The following is an 18,353-nucleotide window of genomic DNA, read 5'->3' as shown; positions in this document are numbered from 1 at the left end:
GACAATCCAAGAATAAAATCGGTTATACTTATTTCATTACGTAGAACTTTGTTAACAGATGCAGAGAACTGCTCCATTCTCTCACTTAGTCCATGTTCTTCAGAAGTCTTGCCTTGAATTTCCATAGCATCTTTACCAAGAGTAATGACAAAATCATGAATATGAGAAATTGCATTCTTCAATACGGGACCTATGACATGGTTGCCATCACTACATGAATTATGATCTTGCTTTGAAGAAATCCCACTGTATGTAGTTTCACCCATGTCTTCATGGCAGCGATTTTGATCACAAGTAGCATCTGTGGAGTGAGTTTCTTCAATAAGACAACCAGAGTGCTGAGGCAACTCTTCCTGTACTTCCTGAACGATGTGTCTAATACCTTCCAAAAGCTTTTCCATATCAATGTCCAGGGCTCCAGATTCAAACATAGAAGCTATTCGTGACTGCAGTTTTGACAGTGGAGAATCAAACTTTCTTGTTACATGCTCCCCACCTAGTTGCTCCTTGCTAGGATATGCCAGATTTGTTGGTGGCACCAAGGCCAGTTGTTGCTCTTCACCACCCCCATTCTTTTGAACGTCAGCCACTGAAGTAGCTTCAGCATTTTCAATTTTCATCTTATCAGTCACATCATCTGAAATAGTGGCAGTGCCATTAGTCTCTGCTGATAAACATGCTAATCTCTCCATCTCTAAAAAGTCATCCATAAGTTTCAAATGATTTGAATTTTCTGCCTTGTTACTCTTGTCAACATCTTTTTTCTTGAACTGTGAGAGCTCTGATACTAATGCTGTAGCCCAAGACTCAGAACAGCTTCCTTCCTCATCAACACCATCTTCAGACATGGAGGTCAGGCTCGGTGGGTTGCTTTCATGTTGGCTTAAGGTACCACTGAACTGGGTATAACTATTTGATTTTGAGGGGCTCTTTTGTTGGTTTGGAGCAAACATCTGCACTTCCAAGCTTCGAAGCTTGCTTGCTGTATTAGCACACATGTTTCTTGAAGCCTGTAGCTCACTATTTCGTTTTGACAAGGCCTCTTTTAGCATCTTTGTCTCTTCCTCCATTGCTAACAAACGTGCTGTAAGAAATTCATTCTCTTTCTTGAACTGCTGGATTTGTTCAAGGGAAAAGTCTGGAACCGGAGTTGATATATGATGTGGGCTGGAGTTTTTGGAAGGAGAGCGCCGTAATTTGTTTTCCCCACAGTCTCGACCTAAATTCTCAACTTCTAACTTCATTTGAGCTAATGCAGCAGGACCAGGCAACCTCTTTCGAACAAGACCGCGTAACCTTTGGCATTCTGCTTCTAATTTTGATATTTTCTTGACATCTTCTAAATGCTGCTTGTTTGCCACATCAGCAGATCTCATGCTCATGTTCCTCTCTTCATTGCGAATTTCCAGCTCCTTGGAGACAACATGAAGTTCATATTTTAAAGAACTTGTTTCTCTTTCAAATGATTGTATATTGTTCTTCAATACTTCAATGTCAGCATCAGCTTGAGATTTTTCATCACTAATCTTCATCAGCATAGCAGAACGTTCTTGAAGAGATCTCGAAAGTGCCATATTTTCAGCAGAAGCCCTTAAGAGCTCCTGATCAAAATCAACTATTTTTGCTTCCAGTTCAGCCTTGACCTTTTCCCATTGCCTAGTCTTTGCAAAAACTACATCGTGTAATTTTTGCTCGCTTTCTTCCTTCACATTCCGTATCTGTTTCATGCACTCCTTTAGAGCACCATCAAGATGTGATGCCCGTTCTTCAGCTGTAAGCTTTAACAGTGTTACAGACTCAAGTTGAATTTTCAGTGTTGCGGCTTCTGCTTCAGCTTTTTCCCAACCTAAAGCAAGGAAAAAACAGAAATCTCAGAAAAATCATTGTCATACAAATTAATAGTATTGTAATCATTCCCAGTTAACAAGCTTGCAAAACAAAAGGAGCTCCTGACAGCATTAAGAAATAAGAAATATTAAGAAATACTCCAAAATGTCTAAGAAATAATGTCAAGTGTTGAGATCTTACTCTAACAAAATTTACTAGTATCAAATTAAAAGATCTAACAGTAAGCACTGTTATACCTGATACTGCTTCTTCAGCAACTTTAGCATGCTGTTTTACCAAATTCTCCTTGGTGGTCATCTCTGATTGTGCTGAAGATAATTTTTCATTCAAGATAGTCACCTGCTCCTCCAGTTCACTGAGATGTGCATATTTCTCTACAGAAACTTGAACATAATTTACACTTCTTGTACGTTCCTGCCAACAAAGTGATTTGAGATACAAGAGCTAAGCCAACAACATTTAGAATAAATCAAATCAAGAAAATGGGACAACATAACAATAATAATGAAGAATAACATATAATCCGCTTATAAACAGCAAATAAGCTAATAAACATTAAATTAGGGAGAATATGAGGCAACAAGAAATAAATTATAAAACAGCAACAGCTTGTACCAGCTGACAATGAATAAATTAGAACAATTAGTCCACCTTTCACTCTGCCAGTCCGTTATAGCAGAATTAAAAATACTTGAATTCCTGGAACTGAAAGATGAGCTATATGGTCATTTTTTATTTTCTATACAAATTAGCTTAAAATATATTGATAAAAAAATCTAGCATAAAGTGTATTTTTGATACTTTTGTTCTTAAAGCTTGCTGTATACAAGTCACTATGAAGAACATGACCTCAACATTTGGGTGCGACCTTCACTCTAAAGAGTGAAGAATTTTAGCTCTTAGCAATGTCCTTTGGGTATGTTGTAACTCTGTAAATGACAGATGAATTTAGCAGTATGGCGTTTGCCTTTGTACACAACATAAATATAAGGAAGTAAAGAGTCAGCCTTTGCCCCTACAAGATGGCTGCAATCTGAAAATGTGTACTTAAAAAATCATGGCTTTGCCTTTAGCTTTGACCTATGACCTAACTCTATAATAAGTGAATACTTGGAGTTCATGAACTTGCCTCCTGATACAGCCTTATATAATATCCGAAGACTCTGTTTATGGATGCCACGGGATAAGGGAGTGTAGGGAAATGGCCCTTGCAAAAGTTATGATCATGTCCACTACTATATTTCCATGGTGCCATTGGAATAGTATGTGGCTCCTTATTATTGACTCTTTTAAAAGTTTTAGTTATCTTTCTAGTACACGGTTGCTACCTAATTGGCCAAGAATCACACACCCTACTATTAGCATAAATTTTTAATATCAGCTTAGACTCACTTTTAAGGGATAAAAAATATAGTAATCCTTCAAATGGAAAGAAAACCCCTTCTTTTCAATGAAGAACTGCTGTTATTTCAGGATAAATATCAATGGTTATTTGGAATCCAAATTAGCTAAGCTATGCAAGAGACAGAGAGTTGTTGGTTTCTTTTCTTTTTTTTTTTTTTGTTTTTCTTTGCAATGAGAATGAAAGGTGAGTATCTTTGACTTCTTTTTCACACATTATTTTAAATGCACTTGCTTTTGTGTTCTTACATTTTCTTCTAGTGAAACATGTGCTGTTAAAACTTAAAGCATCTTTACAAGCACTTCTTTCTAGAAAAATTCATTACAATATTATTGTTTTTTAACACTTGTGACCTGCAATATAATCATTATGTCCACTTATGGTTCCCTTTGTCAGGCTTAGATATTAGTCAATCAATATGATCAAGTAGAAACTAAGAAAGAAATTTACTAGAATTATACTTATTTAATAAGTCCTTATATAGAAAGGACATATTTAGTATGTCTCTAAACTTAGTATATCTTTAAACATGATATGTACTTGCTTTTCAAGTATGTACTTCTTTCCTTATGTACTTGTTTCTCATCTATTTAAAGAGATGGGATCTTATTAATAAATTGAATTTTTTTTTAGCTTTTCCTTTCAATATGGTATCAGAACGGTTGCCGCACCCTCTCTACAACCCAAGCCCCTCCACCGCCCCTCCTTCCACAACAGGCCACAGCAGCCCTTCCTAGCTGTAGCAGCCCTCACCGTAGCAGCCCACATCTAAACATACTATGTACTTGCTTTTCAAGTATGTACTTTTTTCTTTATGTGCTTGTTTCTCATCTATTTAAACAGATAGGATCTCATTAATAAATTGAATTCTTTTTGAGCCTTTACTTTCAATATAGTATCAGAACGGTTGCCGCACCCTCTCTACAACCCTAGCCCTCCACCACCCCTTCTTCCACAACAGGCCACAGTAGCCCTTCCTAGCTGTAGCAGCCCTCGCCGCAGTAGCCCACATCACAGCCCCTCTTCATCAGTAATCTTCAAAGCCCTAGCCACACTAAGGTTCCAAACCCTAGTGCCACCCATCTCCACCACCTCAAACCACCGCCGCCACCTCCTCCCTCACCACCACCTACCCACCGCCTCTCTTCTTAATCTCACCCTCTATTTCTTGATTTTCTCTCTATTTCTTGATCTTTTTCCTCTTTTCTCTTCTTCTATATGGTGTAGGTATCTTTCCTATGCCGTGTGAAAGTTATCTAGCTATCTTTCTGGCTATCTACTAATCACAGAAGTGGTACATTATCTATGATTTCTTTGGCTGCCATGTAAAGATATCTTTTCTTCCCTCTTGTACTGTCTGATTGTTTCTGTCCTCCTCTCTGGTTGCTATGACATCCTTAAATCACGACAACAACTCTTAGTACCTCTGACTTCCGATTCTGACGTTACAATAAGGAATCTAACAGCGACTACAGTAAAGCTCAATAGCACTAACTACCTCTTGTGAGACTAATCGTTCAAACTGTTTATTGATGCCCAACAAAAGGTGTAACACCTAACTGAAGATCCTTCAAATTTCAAAGATCCTACCTATGAGTCTATGAGGACTGGCTGGCTGGTAACTGTTGTACTATGTCATGGTTGTTGAATAGCACGAAGGAAAAGGTTGGTGCTAATGTCATATTCCTGAAGATGGCTAAACAAATCTGGGACACCCTCAAAGAGATGTTGTGATGAACAAGACCATCATAACACCATTCACTCCATCATCCGAGCAGTTAGCTGATATTTTGACTAAATCTCTATCTTTTGGTATTTTCAACTCTGTGTAATAAGCTCTGGGCATGTTTGATATATATTCTCCAACTTGAAAGTATTAAAATTATGCTTATTTAATAAGTCCTTATATAGAAAGAATATTTTTAGTATATCTCTAAATTTAGCATATCTCTGAATATAGTATGTACTTGCTTTCTAAATATGTACTTCTTTTCTTATGTACTTGTTTCTCATCTATTTGAAGAGATGAGATATCATTAATGAATTGAATTTCTTTTGAGCTTTTTCTTTCAACAAAATTCATGAGCATCAAACACAAGCTAACTAATTGTTCAACATCTTATTGTCATAAAGTTATTTGATGATGCATTCCCCTGCCCCTAACCAACCAACCCATCTTAAAAGGAAAACTATTGCTAAATTCCTATTCATGGACTATGTGTTTCAATATGGTGAAACTCGAAAGAGGTAAAGACTTGGAATCTATGGCCTTTGCCTTCACATAAAGCTTAACCTTAAAGGCATGAATACCTAGAGTTCTTGGTCATTGTCCTTCAGTATAGCTTAACTGTAAAGAATCAAAAACATAAAACACACGGCTTTTGCCTTCAAGTGTGGGCTGGATTCTAAGAAATTGAAGAGCCAAACATACTCTAAATGAACTAACAACTTTTAAGTTTACAGCTCCCGACTTTATAATTGGCTTAAAAGACATAGGTTACACAACCTCCACGTTCATGGTTGGCCTAACACCACAGAAGAGTATACCCTGCCTCCATGGATGGCTTACCTTTAAGAACACAAGGGCTTAGAACATGATGGCCTCACTTTTTAGAGTCATCTGGAATTTAACAGAAGACGTAAAATGCCCTTAAGACCTTAAACTTAGCATACAAACATCTTGTTATCAATTGACATCCATGTTTTCAAATTAGGGGAGTCAAATAAGATACACAAAATTGGAAAGTTAAACTAGTGTTGTCAATGATACATTTAAACTATTTGAAAACATGGTTAACTAATCCATCCTTCGCTTTAATTAGGGACCTAAAAATTAATCTTGAAATGTTCATCCATATTATACCTTGGTGATCCAAAATGGAACAACTACTAACTTGACTGCATGACCCCTAAGTAGTGACCCTGTTCATAGAGAAAAGTAGCTTCAGTTCTTGAAGGCCAAATTGAAGTTAGAACTTTAGCCTAAGTTTAATTCTATGACCTACCTCACTTAGATAGTCAAACTAGATCTGGTTAGTCCTTTAGGCCCAAATAAGAAAATCATCCTAGTCCACCAACACTAGCTGGATCAAGGACATTCAAGTCCTAAGCCAGCCAGATTGGAGCATCAGATCCCTAAGCTTGGAATATTCTGCTGCCTAATTTAACATGTTTGATTTCTGTTCAGATCAAATTTAGAGCCACACTAAATGTAAATTATTTTTTCCACCCACATAAATTGGGGATATTCCCATGGTTATGACATGTACTTTTGAGCTATTAAAGCAATGTGAATTCTTTTTAAATATGGTCATATGTTGTAAAAACTTAATTGAGATTTCTTGGAAGTACTCAGATTGTAGGAGTCACTAAAAGCATCATGTTGAGTTCGTTTGAAGCCACAGAACCACATAAATAAAAATCATCCTCCCATAGATTGATTTGACAAGGTCAACTCAAAATCATGTTGTAAGGGTTCTACGAGTGAAAAAAAAAAAGAATTTAAGTTCTACAAGAGAAAAAAAAAAAAGATTAAGCATTTATCAGCCACAAAGTGAAATGGCTTCTATTTAAATTTTCTTAGCAATCCTCATTTAGGACCCTTTTGGTTCGTTAGAAGAATTTTTCTTCTATGAAGTGTTATTCCTGAGAATATGATGCCCGCGAAAGTGGTTTTGGTCATGTTTGGTTAATCATGGAAAAGTAGCTTATTCTAGAGTAGCTTATGTTTAGTTAAGCATCTACTTTATTAGGAAAGCTATATAAGATACCTATTATATCCTTAATACAAAGAAAAACCTTATCCTATTTTACACATTACCATTGTTTGAAAATAAGAAATTATGATGGTTAAGGGAATTTTTTGCTGTAGATCATAGTGGAGGAGAGTTTGAGGCATTGTTATGGAGAGAATGTTCATTTCAGTCATACATCTTTCAATGGCTTAAAGGATATTTACGGAAAAAAAAAAGTCTCTAATTCCCATCCCATGGGAAAGCCAAAATCCATGTTTTACATGGTTTTTCTTTCCCAAGGAACATATGAATTTTATTCTCATGGGAACACATTTTTCCAATTTCTCTCCTCTGAAACCAAACAAGAGGGATTTTTTTCACTTCCTATTGACCACAATTTGCCCCCTCCACTTCTTGCGAACCAAACTAGTCCTTAGAATATGGCATGCAAAAGATGGGTCACTATAAAGAAGCATCTGTATGACGGCCAGCTAAGAATGAACCAAGGCGATGGTTTCACGGTATAAGCATAAATAAAGATTGAGGATGCATGACCATGAAAGCATGATCACACATATGGAGAAACATCAATGCAGATGATCAGAAAGACCTAAGAAGTCATCAAACCATAGATTATCCAACAAGGAAAGAACATCTATGAGTATAATTCGAGGATGCACAACCATGAAAAGGTACAATGGTAGAGTGAGTTCACAATTGCACTAGACTAGAATAAAGAGATGCCATATTTTAATTAAAGCAACATTGACAAAAGTAGAAACCACTATTGAGGCAACCTAATGAGTTGCAAAAGATTTTGTCCAGCTTTGAAAGAAAAACTTCAGGACAACACAAATAGCCACAATAACTTTTGCAATGGTAATCGCAAACTACTAAACAACAAGCTAACAAGTCTGGAGATGAAGGCGACAAACATGGTGACATAGCGAACGAAGTTGATTAACAGCAAAGTGAGTTAGCTGGCAGTCTCAATTAGTGGCACAAGGACTAAGGATTTTAGTAAAAGTCAGCCCCTTGGTATGGCACTGTATTGACATATGGTACATGCCTTACCTTTGCAGTGCCAGCACCAATACATCAGTGCACTATCACACCTGTCCATACCCAAAAAGTAAGGTACCAGTTTAGGTACTAGTACCAATATTTCAACCCTTCTGCAAGACAAACTATTTTGAAAGGTATGAGTGAGCAATATGGTGTTGCAAGTTGACATACCAAGAATTTATAAGCAGGCAATGCTAACTCGATATTAAACTCTAATCACTGCCATACATGATGAAGAAAGTGGTTGAGTTACATGGTAATAATCTCAAGATGCTTCAACATGTCTAAAGACCACCAAGGCATGAGTTTAATGTTCAAGTTGTCAAACTATCCCATCAATAATGATGGAGGCTTGTTACTTATAACATCAAATGCATTGTAAGTCAGGATAAAGAAGTGAAAAAAAAAGGACATAAGATGAGAAAGAGAGAGAGAGAGCACTAAAAGTAGGCCACTAAGACATTTTTTTAAAAAAAAAAAAAGCCAGAGGCCAATATTTAAGGGTCCATAATTATAAAAAAAAAAAATCTCTATGTCAAGTTATAAATGAGTGCAACAAGGGACAAAAACAAATAAAAAATTAACCTGTTATAAGGAGGAAACTTGATTACAAAGCCAGATATCTCTGAAAGTTGATATATATGTGTGTGTGTGCGCGCGTGCGCGTGCATGGGTGTGCGCAAAAAAATAGAAAAAATAACATGCATAAAAAAGGGACAAAAAGAAATTTCAGCTCAAATTGAAGTCAGAGCTGACAAACAGCCAAAAACAACATGCACTATGAATAAACAGTAAATTTAATCACATTAGCAAAACATAGAAGGCCTGATTCCTTAGCCATTCAAATTTTGCACCAAAAGTTTTCCCTTTGGCCACCTAAAGAGGAAATATCAAAACAAATATCTACAAAGAACATAACCATGATTACTACATGTCTTATGAATGTTGACACCCTTGAAGCCCCCTTATAGAGTGATCCAACATCGCTAATGTTTACAACTTCCAAATTAACCAAACACTCATGCCCCTTAAATTATTGGCCAAAAAAACACAATGTTAATACATAAATGCTTCAAAACGTTGTTATCTTTCAAACTAAATGTGGCTTTCTACTGCAAAGAGTCACTACTGTTACTTTATTGCTTTCTTCATAAGAAGCAAAAGCAAAAGAAAAGAATGACAATAACTAAGAATCTTTACAGTTTTCCTTGAGGAAAGAAAGGAGAGAAGGGGTTTACGAGATGAAGGGGTGAAGATGAGAAAAATGATGACAATGCTTCATTCATTGATTGCTTGCCCCTATTGCTTCATATGAAACTTATTTGGATTTTGAACACTTACAAAGTGCTAAATTGAATAACAAAAAATGTTAAGTCTCAACTATGAGCAGTCTATTGCATATAAAAGGTTTATCTCATGCACATGAGATCAAGATCAATATACTGAATTATTTTGCAGTATCAGTGATATGCAGGTGAAAATCTCGATAAGTTAACTTGTATTGTCACATGGTCTTTATTGAAGATACGTGAAATGTGTTACTGCCAGCAGTAAGCATCTCTGTTAGATTGAAATCTGTTCTGTTAATGTACAAGATGACCACCATAACTCATTGAGACTAGAAGGCGGTATAAAAGATGTAACATATTCAACAACTCCATCTGCTTTTGAAGTCTAAAGTAAGACTTGACTCCTACTTAATGGTATGGGCCTAGGTGCAGCCAAGTTATACATGTATAGCCCAGGCTTACTTAAGTGGAACATTGGCTCATTCAACCTCATATGACCAGAAAATGAGCCACGCACAATGCAAATGCCATATTGGGGTTGCATTCCCTAGAAATCACAATCAGATGTGGTCAAAAGCATCAGAACCCACCTCTTACAATCATGTCAAGGTTTGACTCATCAAATTAGATTACCAGAGTTCTTGGAACCCAAGGTATTATTCATTGTTAAATACTTTATAGTATTCTTGGGAATAATTGGAATGAAAAGATTTCATATTACATGGAATTTTTCAGGTGATAATTAATGCCCAATCAAAAGTTAATTTCCAACATGATATCCATCAATGCACATGTCTTCTATTAGCATATTTTGATTATACAGAATACCCTAACCTGGATGTTGGTTGCTGTCTTCAAGTAATCTTGAAAAAAGAGGGTGTCATAATTTTGTGTCTGGGACCCTAATGTTGCATGTATATTGGCTACAGTTTGAATAGTATCAGTTAATATGTCCCAGAACCATAGAAATCCATATACCACTAAACTTATCTCAAGCTCAAGCCACTCTTGAGGACCCCAACTTCGTAAATTAAGGTCAAGCTATTCTGAAACCATAGGTAAGAAGAACTGATGTTCCTGCAATATCAAGCATAAATAAGTGACCCAAGAATAAGTGGAGTACTTTCAGCTTTCCAACTTCTTTATGGGTGGTACAGTCTTTCACCTGATATTAAAAGAGAACTTAATAGACTAGAAGCCCATCCCCCTTCCCAAAGTCTGAGGAAACCTTTAGCCTCTCTAACTACAGGTCTATCCACAAAAGACATTTTAAGAGATACTCCAGGAAACAGCCTTATAAGCCTTATCTTATTATAGCTTCCAACCATTCAACTATGATGATAAGACCCTACTGCATTCTTTGTATTTTTAACTATTATTTGGGAGTTGCAAATGGAGCTTCAAGCTGATGAGGACCTTTATTTAAAGCCCCTTGGTGCACTTAGAAAGGCTTGTGGTGTCCAGTTTGTTTGGTTCAATTATCGCATTGTCATAATAGATTTGATTCTCTCTTAAAAGACTTATCCAAAGCAGCCACAGCTGCCTCTACAACCCATCATTAGTGTAAATTACTTGAATTGTTATCTCACTATTTCAATTTCAACTTCATCTTACCCAACCTCATTAACATTTCTACACCAATTAAAAAGACTATTATGAGCAAAACAACTTTAACAGCATATAATTTTGACTACTAGATACGAATATAACTATGAGTTCTCATGAGCATATCGGATACCAGAGAACTTTAGTATCCGACATTTTTCTCTTTATCATATCTTTCTCTTTATGCAAACATAATACTACCAGTATCAAGCCACAATAATATCAACATTCAGTATATCATAATATGAATTGGCATCTAATATGCTTTTAAGTTGTTATTTTTTTAAAGATTCAAACTTTACAATAAGCTTGTATCATGCAGGATGGTACATACAGTCCTACAAGCAAAAAGCGCTTCCACAAATTTCAGCCAAAACTGCATTTTCAGTCAAATCTACATACAAAAACAACTAGCATTACTTTGGCCCCCAGAAGTACATTATGTTGAGCTTGCATCGTAAAAGGTGGTCAATATGGTTTAAGTAGCAAAGGAAACCTTAACACTGTGTCCGCCAAAACTACAAATTTGGTTTAACTTACATCCCAGACCATGGACCTTGTTATGCCCCCAAAAGCCAGAGTAGAATGAGCTTGCATTGTGACAGATGGTCCATATGGCTAACTTGCCAAGATAGCTTTCGCAAAAATAAGATGTACAAAAGGACCCCTTGTCCTCATTGTCTAGAGTTTGTCAGGGTGAATAATTGCAAATTGTTAAACTGTTTTAAATGACCCACCACCAGTTATGAGCATTTATAATGAACCAACCATCAATGGCCTGAGCACATCATCATCAAGATGAAGGGAAAGCAATCCATCGGTATATTGAACCAAAGCGTTAGAAACTGAGTCCAACTAATAGAATGATAAGATATGTGCATATTATCTTAAAAAGTGTTGAGCTTGAATCCACAAAATCAGGTAAACCAGAATGTTGGAGAGCAACAGATAAAAACTAAAATCAGTTTAACAAATCCGCTACATAGTTAGGATTGGTTTTCCACAGAGTTTTGATTATAATCTTGTATTTCTTGAGAAGTGCATGCATAATCAGAAATCATGTCTGGATTACATAGTTTTGATGGTTTTATCTTCACTTCATTCGCATAATGTTAAACTGCTCTGCTTTTCACTTCATTGACATCCTGTTATTGTTGCATTTTGTTCTTAAATTGGTTATACCTGCAGAATTAACTACTAACTGCAGAAAGTAAAAATTGGGGGAAAAGGCAAACCTGATCTTCTTGATTGCCAACTGGATGAGGTGAAGAAGTGCTAGTCGAATCTGTTGTAGTTGTCGTTTTCTCAGATGATTTCTTCTTCCAAGGCCAACTTCGCCGTTCCATTTTCAGCTAATGTAGCCTATAAAATGCTTTAAAAATCAAAACTCTTCTGATTATGAGCACATCAGCTGAATAAAATAAATGAAGACTAAAACGGGCAATCAAAAGAGTCGAAGCAATTGGTGATGGCAGTGAAGCTGCAGATTTTTTTAAATGGGGAGGAAACAAGAAAACTCCAGCTATAAATTACTTCCAAGGACAGAAACAAAGAGAACCATGACTGTTGGCACCAGAAGTTTTGGAAATAAATATTTATATCCCCTTTTTTACCGTAATCCGAAAGGATTTATATGGTGTTTGTGAAGATATTGGTCATCAAATATGAACAAGAAAATCAAGAAGTGTGAAGCTGCAGTATCTAAATTTGGCAGAAACAAGAGAATTATAAAAATTTGGCAAAAGAAAATGAACACCATATATGGGTTAAGAACCTCCAATTTCGATAAAATTTTGAAATTCACTGAGCATTACTTAGAAAAATGAATCATACACCAAAACTGACATTGTTAAACATTCATCCCAAGTAATTTTCTATTTTGTGTAACCCAGTAAGCTGGCATAACAAGAGATCAATAAATTAATCAAGTTAAAATATTTATCAAAAACAAATGAAGATTACAAGCAGTAAAGAAGTGCCGACGAAAAGTAAACATGGTGAAAGGTAGTTGCAAATCTTTAAGACGAGTGGGGCAAGGAGTTAAGTCTCGCTTAAGTCATTAGTGATTACAGACTGTTGCCAGAAACTATCCCTTGCCCTGTCCACTATCGTTAGTACCCACCTGAAAGAAGAGCTCTTCTAAAGCAGTAGCTGTTCACCAGATTAAAATCGTACTTCTACCGTAACATTTTCTTTACCTGCTACGACCTGAGCAAAATTTGGCAGTGGAAGAATAAACAAAGTTTCCATAATCCCGAATAACAAATCAAAAGCAAAGTTGGAAGCAAACTTGAATCAAAAGAAACAAAAATGGAAATTCTAAGAAGGAAAAATCCTTCAAACAGATCAAACGAATCAATTGTTGGGCATTGCCGAAAACTTCATGGAAGCATCGGATCGATGCCTTCGTTGCTTGATCGAGACAAAACCAAACGGATCGAAAAAGTAGTAAAGAAAGGGGATTTCTTCTGCAACTATTTAAGATCTCCACAATGTGAAGCATCGATCAACTAGGACCAAAAATCCAAGCGAACCTCACCATATCAATGAGCCAAAAATGAACAAAAGTATCAGCCAAAACAGTGATGTCCCCAGAAAAATCTGTGCAAGAACCATCTGAATTTTCTTAAAAGCAGTTATCTTTTCATCGTCAACACGACCCGGTAAAGAGTCACAGCTTGGGGGGAAAAAAAAAAAACCAAAAAAAAAAGGTCTAATCCAGAAACTCTCATCCACCGAAATCCTCCAAAAAGCCAATAATTTTCTTGTCTGAAGAACCTATTAAAATCGCTTCATTCAGCACATACAAGGAGAGAAGAGAAGAAGGATCGAATAGGTTGAAAGACTCCCCAGATAGAAAGAAGGAAGAAGGGAGAAGAGCACATGGTGGCTTACCGGATAAATGTAAGTAAAAAGAAATGAGAATTTTTGGAGCAGATCTGGCAAGTGGAATCGTAAACCTCTCGGGAGAAAAACTAGCTCGTTGCTATTTTTTAAATTTTTTCCCCTGTTTTCTCTTTAATTTCGATCTTCCCTGGTGATAAGGTGGGAGATATGGAAAGAATGAGAAGGACGTGGTTGTTACTCGTCCTTCGCTGCTCCTCTCTCTTTTATCCTTTCCTTCTCTCTCTCTCTCCTTCTTCTTCTTCTTCTAAAATCCGCAGTCTACTTCGGGCCGAGAGAAGAACAGAGAAAGGTGGGTGGAGAGATAAAAAAAACAGAGAAAGAAGGGAGCAAGCAAGGAGAGCTAAAGGGCGTGGCGTTTCTCGGTAAAAATATTCGCGTTAGGTGCCACTTAAAAGCAAGACGTTGGAAAGGACCAAAAGATGCCCGCTTTGTTCCCCTTCTCTTTTCAAATCCTCCCCTCTTTTTCCGCCCCTTGACACGTATTATCCACTTTAACCCATTCTTATAAAATAATTATTCTATTTTAAACAGTCTCAACAAATACGAGGTTTTTTTATAAAAAAATGGAAAAGAATAAGAAGGATAAAGATGGCTCACCGGAGGGGTGTTCACGAATTGGACGGCAGTGATTGACGCCGCCTGGAATAGAATCTACGGCTCCGTCAGTCGGTTGCTACGGCTTTTTTCGCTGCCTGCTGTTTTTTATTTTTGTCACCGAGTGGCTTTTCACGTACGCCGTCGGTCAACCTTGCTGACGTCTCCTGATGCATCATCCACAAACGATTCCATCATCGTGCACCGTCTGATCGGTGGCCACCTGTTTCCACGGGGCTGACGTTGGCAGTCGTGGGCCCATCGGAAAGATAGCCCATCCACGGGACGGTCGACAATGACCGTCCGATCGAGCGCGGGAAAAACCCTCCGCTTCTATTTCTCATTCCGTATGATTAAAGCTGGTGGCCCACCTTTTTTTTAAAATATATTTCGTCGGTATAAAGCGAAAAGACAGTCTTTTATAAATTAAAATCTATACCAGATACAGCCAATACCTTTTTTACCTGCTAGGATGTCACCGCACGTGAATCCTGGTGCCTCGAGATTCGTGAACGGCAGGGGACTGGGGACGTGCTCTCTCTTTGGCGTCTAGCCGAGGGGACAGCCGTTGGATTGTGGGGATCCAAGCGTTACTGTTGTCGTTTTTTTGGGCTCCATTTTTCACCGATGCCGGGGTAAAATCCATTCACCGCGGGCATTCGGACCGTTTCCAGCAGGAGAAACCCAAAACAAGAGGAACCAAACGAGGGGCTGCCGCGTGGGGGCAGCGGCAGAACCCGATGCGTGGGGGGTTTACCGTCAAGACAAAAGAGAAGGGCATGCGTGTCTCGCAAACTTCCAACCCCGTTGGGTCCGACGCCCCCAGGCTCCTCGTTAAAATGACCTGAATACCTTCACTTATGTTGGGGAAAAAAATAATAAAAAATTTATTTTTTAAAAATAATTATAGTAACACCAACTTAATTTTAATATAATTTTATTTATATTTTTATATTTTAAAAAATAACAAACTAACTCTTTTACTTATCAATATATTCAATACGGTCCAACTATTCATTTTACTAACAAATAAATTTATTTTTTTTTCGATAGATAAAAATACCCCTCCCTCATAAGTAGACTTTAAGGAGAAAAAGGATAAGAAGGAGAAGTTTAAGAAGAAAGAGAGAAAAAAAAAAAAAGAGGATCACTGACAAGAAATAAATTGAAGCAGTGGAGAGAGCCCTCATGGAGAAGGAAAAATGACCGTAAAGGAAGAAGAGAAGAAAGAGGAGGAAGAAAGAGGAATATCCAATCGAAGATGAGAAAGAAAGGAGGAGAGAGATGGGAGATAGAGATAAGAATATTTTTATTGTTTTATAAAATTCTGTTAATGGAGATGGATGGCTGGATCACATTAAAATATATCGAAAATTGGAATGGTCAATTTGATATTTTTTAAAGTATAGAATATGCAAATGAATTGTATAAAATTAAAGGGATGTTCCCATTTTTTTTTTTTTTTCAATAAGAACGCCATAAAGTTCTAGGTGATATAACTATATTTGATTGTATTATTAAAGTAATGTTAATTATGTCCCCATTATTCACTGCTTTTCTTGAAATTTAAAACGAAGGTATGCCCAAAACCTCCCCTTGCAGTAGTCTATATTATGGCCAATCTGGCTGCAAAAAGTAACTTATAGCAGTCTTAGCACTGAAAAAGTTTTAATTGATCCACCTATGCAGGGTTATATATCTAAGTGTCTAACTATATGAATGTTTTTTTTTGGGGGGGACCGTCCAACCAGGGGAACCAGCAAAAGTCATTTGGAGGGTCTAATCGCTGGGCCAAGCCAGTGCCTCGCTTTATATTATTTTTTTCATTTAAACGGGTCGTATTCCATTAATCAATGAGTTATTGATGTTAATCAAAGATCAAATAGATTAATTTAATCTTATAATAATAATTTTGTGGTGTCTGCTGTCTGATTTTTTTAGATGTTCGGTGGGGATTGAGTTTCCACCCCAACAAACAAGCCAGGATGCAGTCCATGGCGGTGCCAATCAAAGTGCGATGCCATGAGAAGATATTTGTTAGATCAGATCCACCAATCTAGCGGTGGACCAATTCAATCATGAATCATTATGTACAAAGATGGTGATGAACTAATCCAACCATGAACCAACACATAGGAAACAATCCAAAAAGAAACACAAGAACATATAGAGCTGGCGTGTTTTTGCATGTTGATTCATAGTTGGACAGATCCACTAACTCAGCAATTGTTGTGATTCAATCAAAAATTTTTACTCAGTTATCAGCAATCTCATCTTCACCAAAAAAAAAAAATACCAGCAATCTCAGTGGTCAAAATGTGTAGGCTAGTTTTTCTCCATCTATTTTGATCAGAGATGTCAGAAAACAAGCTCAATCATTGAATAACTTGTCCAACATAATGGGTCCAATGATCCACTATCGTCGCTAATTGCACGGTTCCCAGGGTACGGAGGTGTGTGGGATATCTTGGCACGGCCTGGCTCCCGGATCCAGCACTGTTCATACCGTGCAATTTTTTGTGTTCTGTTTTAAATTTAAAAAACTACAGTGATGATGGTATAACCAGGACGGAGACTTGGATCTCTTCATAAGTGAACAGGATGCAGACTAGTTAGAATGAAATCATATGATGTCGTACCTCAATTTGGTTCAAGAGGTTTGCATAACGGTTATTATGATATTAATAGTGACATCATTGATATGGGCGTATGGAATGCACATGTAGAATACAAGAAAAGCTATGATTGTTGGAAGATAAAGGAAGAATATTTATCAGCCTAGATAATTGAGCCCAGACTTTTTTTTGTTTAAAATTATGGCTACATATTTTACATGTTTTATGATCAAACTCCAAGTATTTTTTTTGATGGGTACTTAGATAATATCCATTATAGCTGCAAAGGTTTTAATGCTACCTTATCAGGTTCCCGAAGTTGGAGATAGTTAATACTAGCACTAGCTAGTACTAGCACAGAAACGTACAACGTATGATATAATTTTGGCTTTTTAGATACAGGCTAAAATTAGCATTTAGAAAACAAAAAATAAAAAAAAAGGAATTGTTCTAATAAAATTGAAAGGCAGCGAAAATTCTAAACCATGGGACTCCATGATGAATTTTATTGTTTACAAATTGCGTAATCCAGAATTATGGAGTTGAACATGGGGTTGGAGCGGAATCCCAAAAATTCACTTTATATTAATGAAGATAATAAATAATGAGTTTTTTCTCTTTCGAAGATAAATTTTTATTTCTTATGATCATATCATGAATTCTTAAGAATGTTAGGCGGGTATTTCGGGATATCCGATTCATCTTAAATTTTAATAGGATCTATTTAGCATATTCTATAGGATTTAGAATGGATTTGAGATTTAACATTAAAATCCAAACGAATTTGGGATGGGTTTGAGATTCATCTCTTGGATATCAACTATCTAAACCGGATATATATATATATATATATATATATATATATATATATATATATATATATATATATATATATATATATATATATATATTAATCTTTCAAAATCCTAGATATCATCTAACTTTTAAAGTTTAAGCGACTAACCTCTCTCATTCGGTTTTGGTGGCTGCTCCAACTTCCAAATCGTAGTTTTCCATCCGATCGAAACTCTCAAGGATATAAAAAATAGTGAAATTCTACCATTTTCATTCAATCGAGATTTTTGAGGATAAAAAAAATAGTCGAAATAGCGATCGCATCTTAGAGTCCACAAAAACAAAAGAACTGTATAAAAAATTAAAGGTAAGATCTTTTCCTACGTAGATTGATCATTTTATTTATTTTTCTTATGATTATTTTTTTTTAATTTTTAGTTTTTGTCATTTCATTCTCTATTTTAGAGATTTCTGTGGAAGAAAAGTATCTAAGGGAGAC

The 18,353-nt window shown here is 36.4% G+C and overlaps 1 protein-coding gene across 1 annotated transcript in view; it reads right to left on the bottom strand.

Moving 5' to 3' along the window:
- Positions 1-14,183, bottom strand: part of LOC140852372 (filament-like plant protein 6) — a 26,515-nt gene extending 12,332 nt beyond the window's left edge. Inside the window, exons 1-5 of the mRNA XM_073245311.1 lie at positions 13,839-14,183; positions 13,066-13,151; positions 12,179-12,305; positions 2,085-2,262; positions 4-1,846 (exon numbers count right to left, since the gene is read on the bottom strand). Of these exons, the coding sequence (XP_073101412.1) occupies positions 4-1,846; positions 2,085-2,262; positions 12,179-12,289 (2,132 nt within the window). The 5' untranslated portion in view covers positions 12,290-12,305; positions 13,066-13,151; positions 13,839-14,183. The remainder of the gene's footprint in view (positions 1-3; positions 1,847-2,084; positions 2,263-12,178; positions 12,306-13,065; positions 13,152-13,838) is intronic.
- Positions 14,184-18,353: the final 4,170 nt, after the last annotated feature.

Source organism: Elaeis guineensis, chromosome 11 (genome assembly GCF_000442705.2).
Source record: "Elaeis guineensis isolate ETL-2024a chromosome 11, EG11, whole genome shotgun sequence".
In the NCBI taxonomy this organism is placed as follows: Eukaryota; Viridiplantae; Streptophyta; class Magnoliopsida; order Arecales; family Arecaceae; genus Elaeis; species Elaeis guineensis.
Note: the sequence above shows the minus strand (reverse complement) of the source record. Positions and strands in the feature narration are given on the sequence as shown.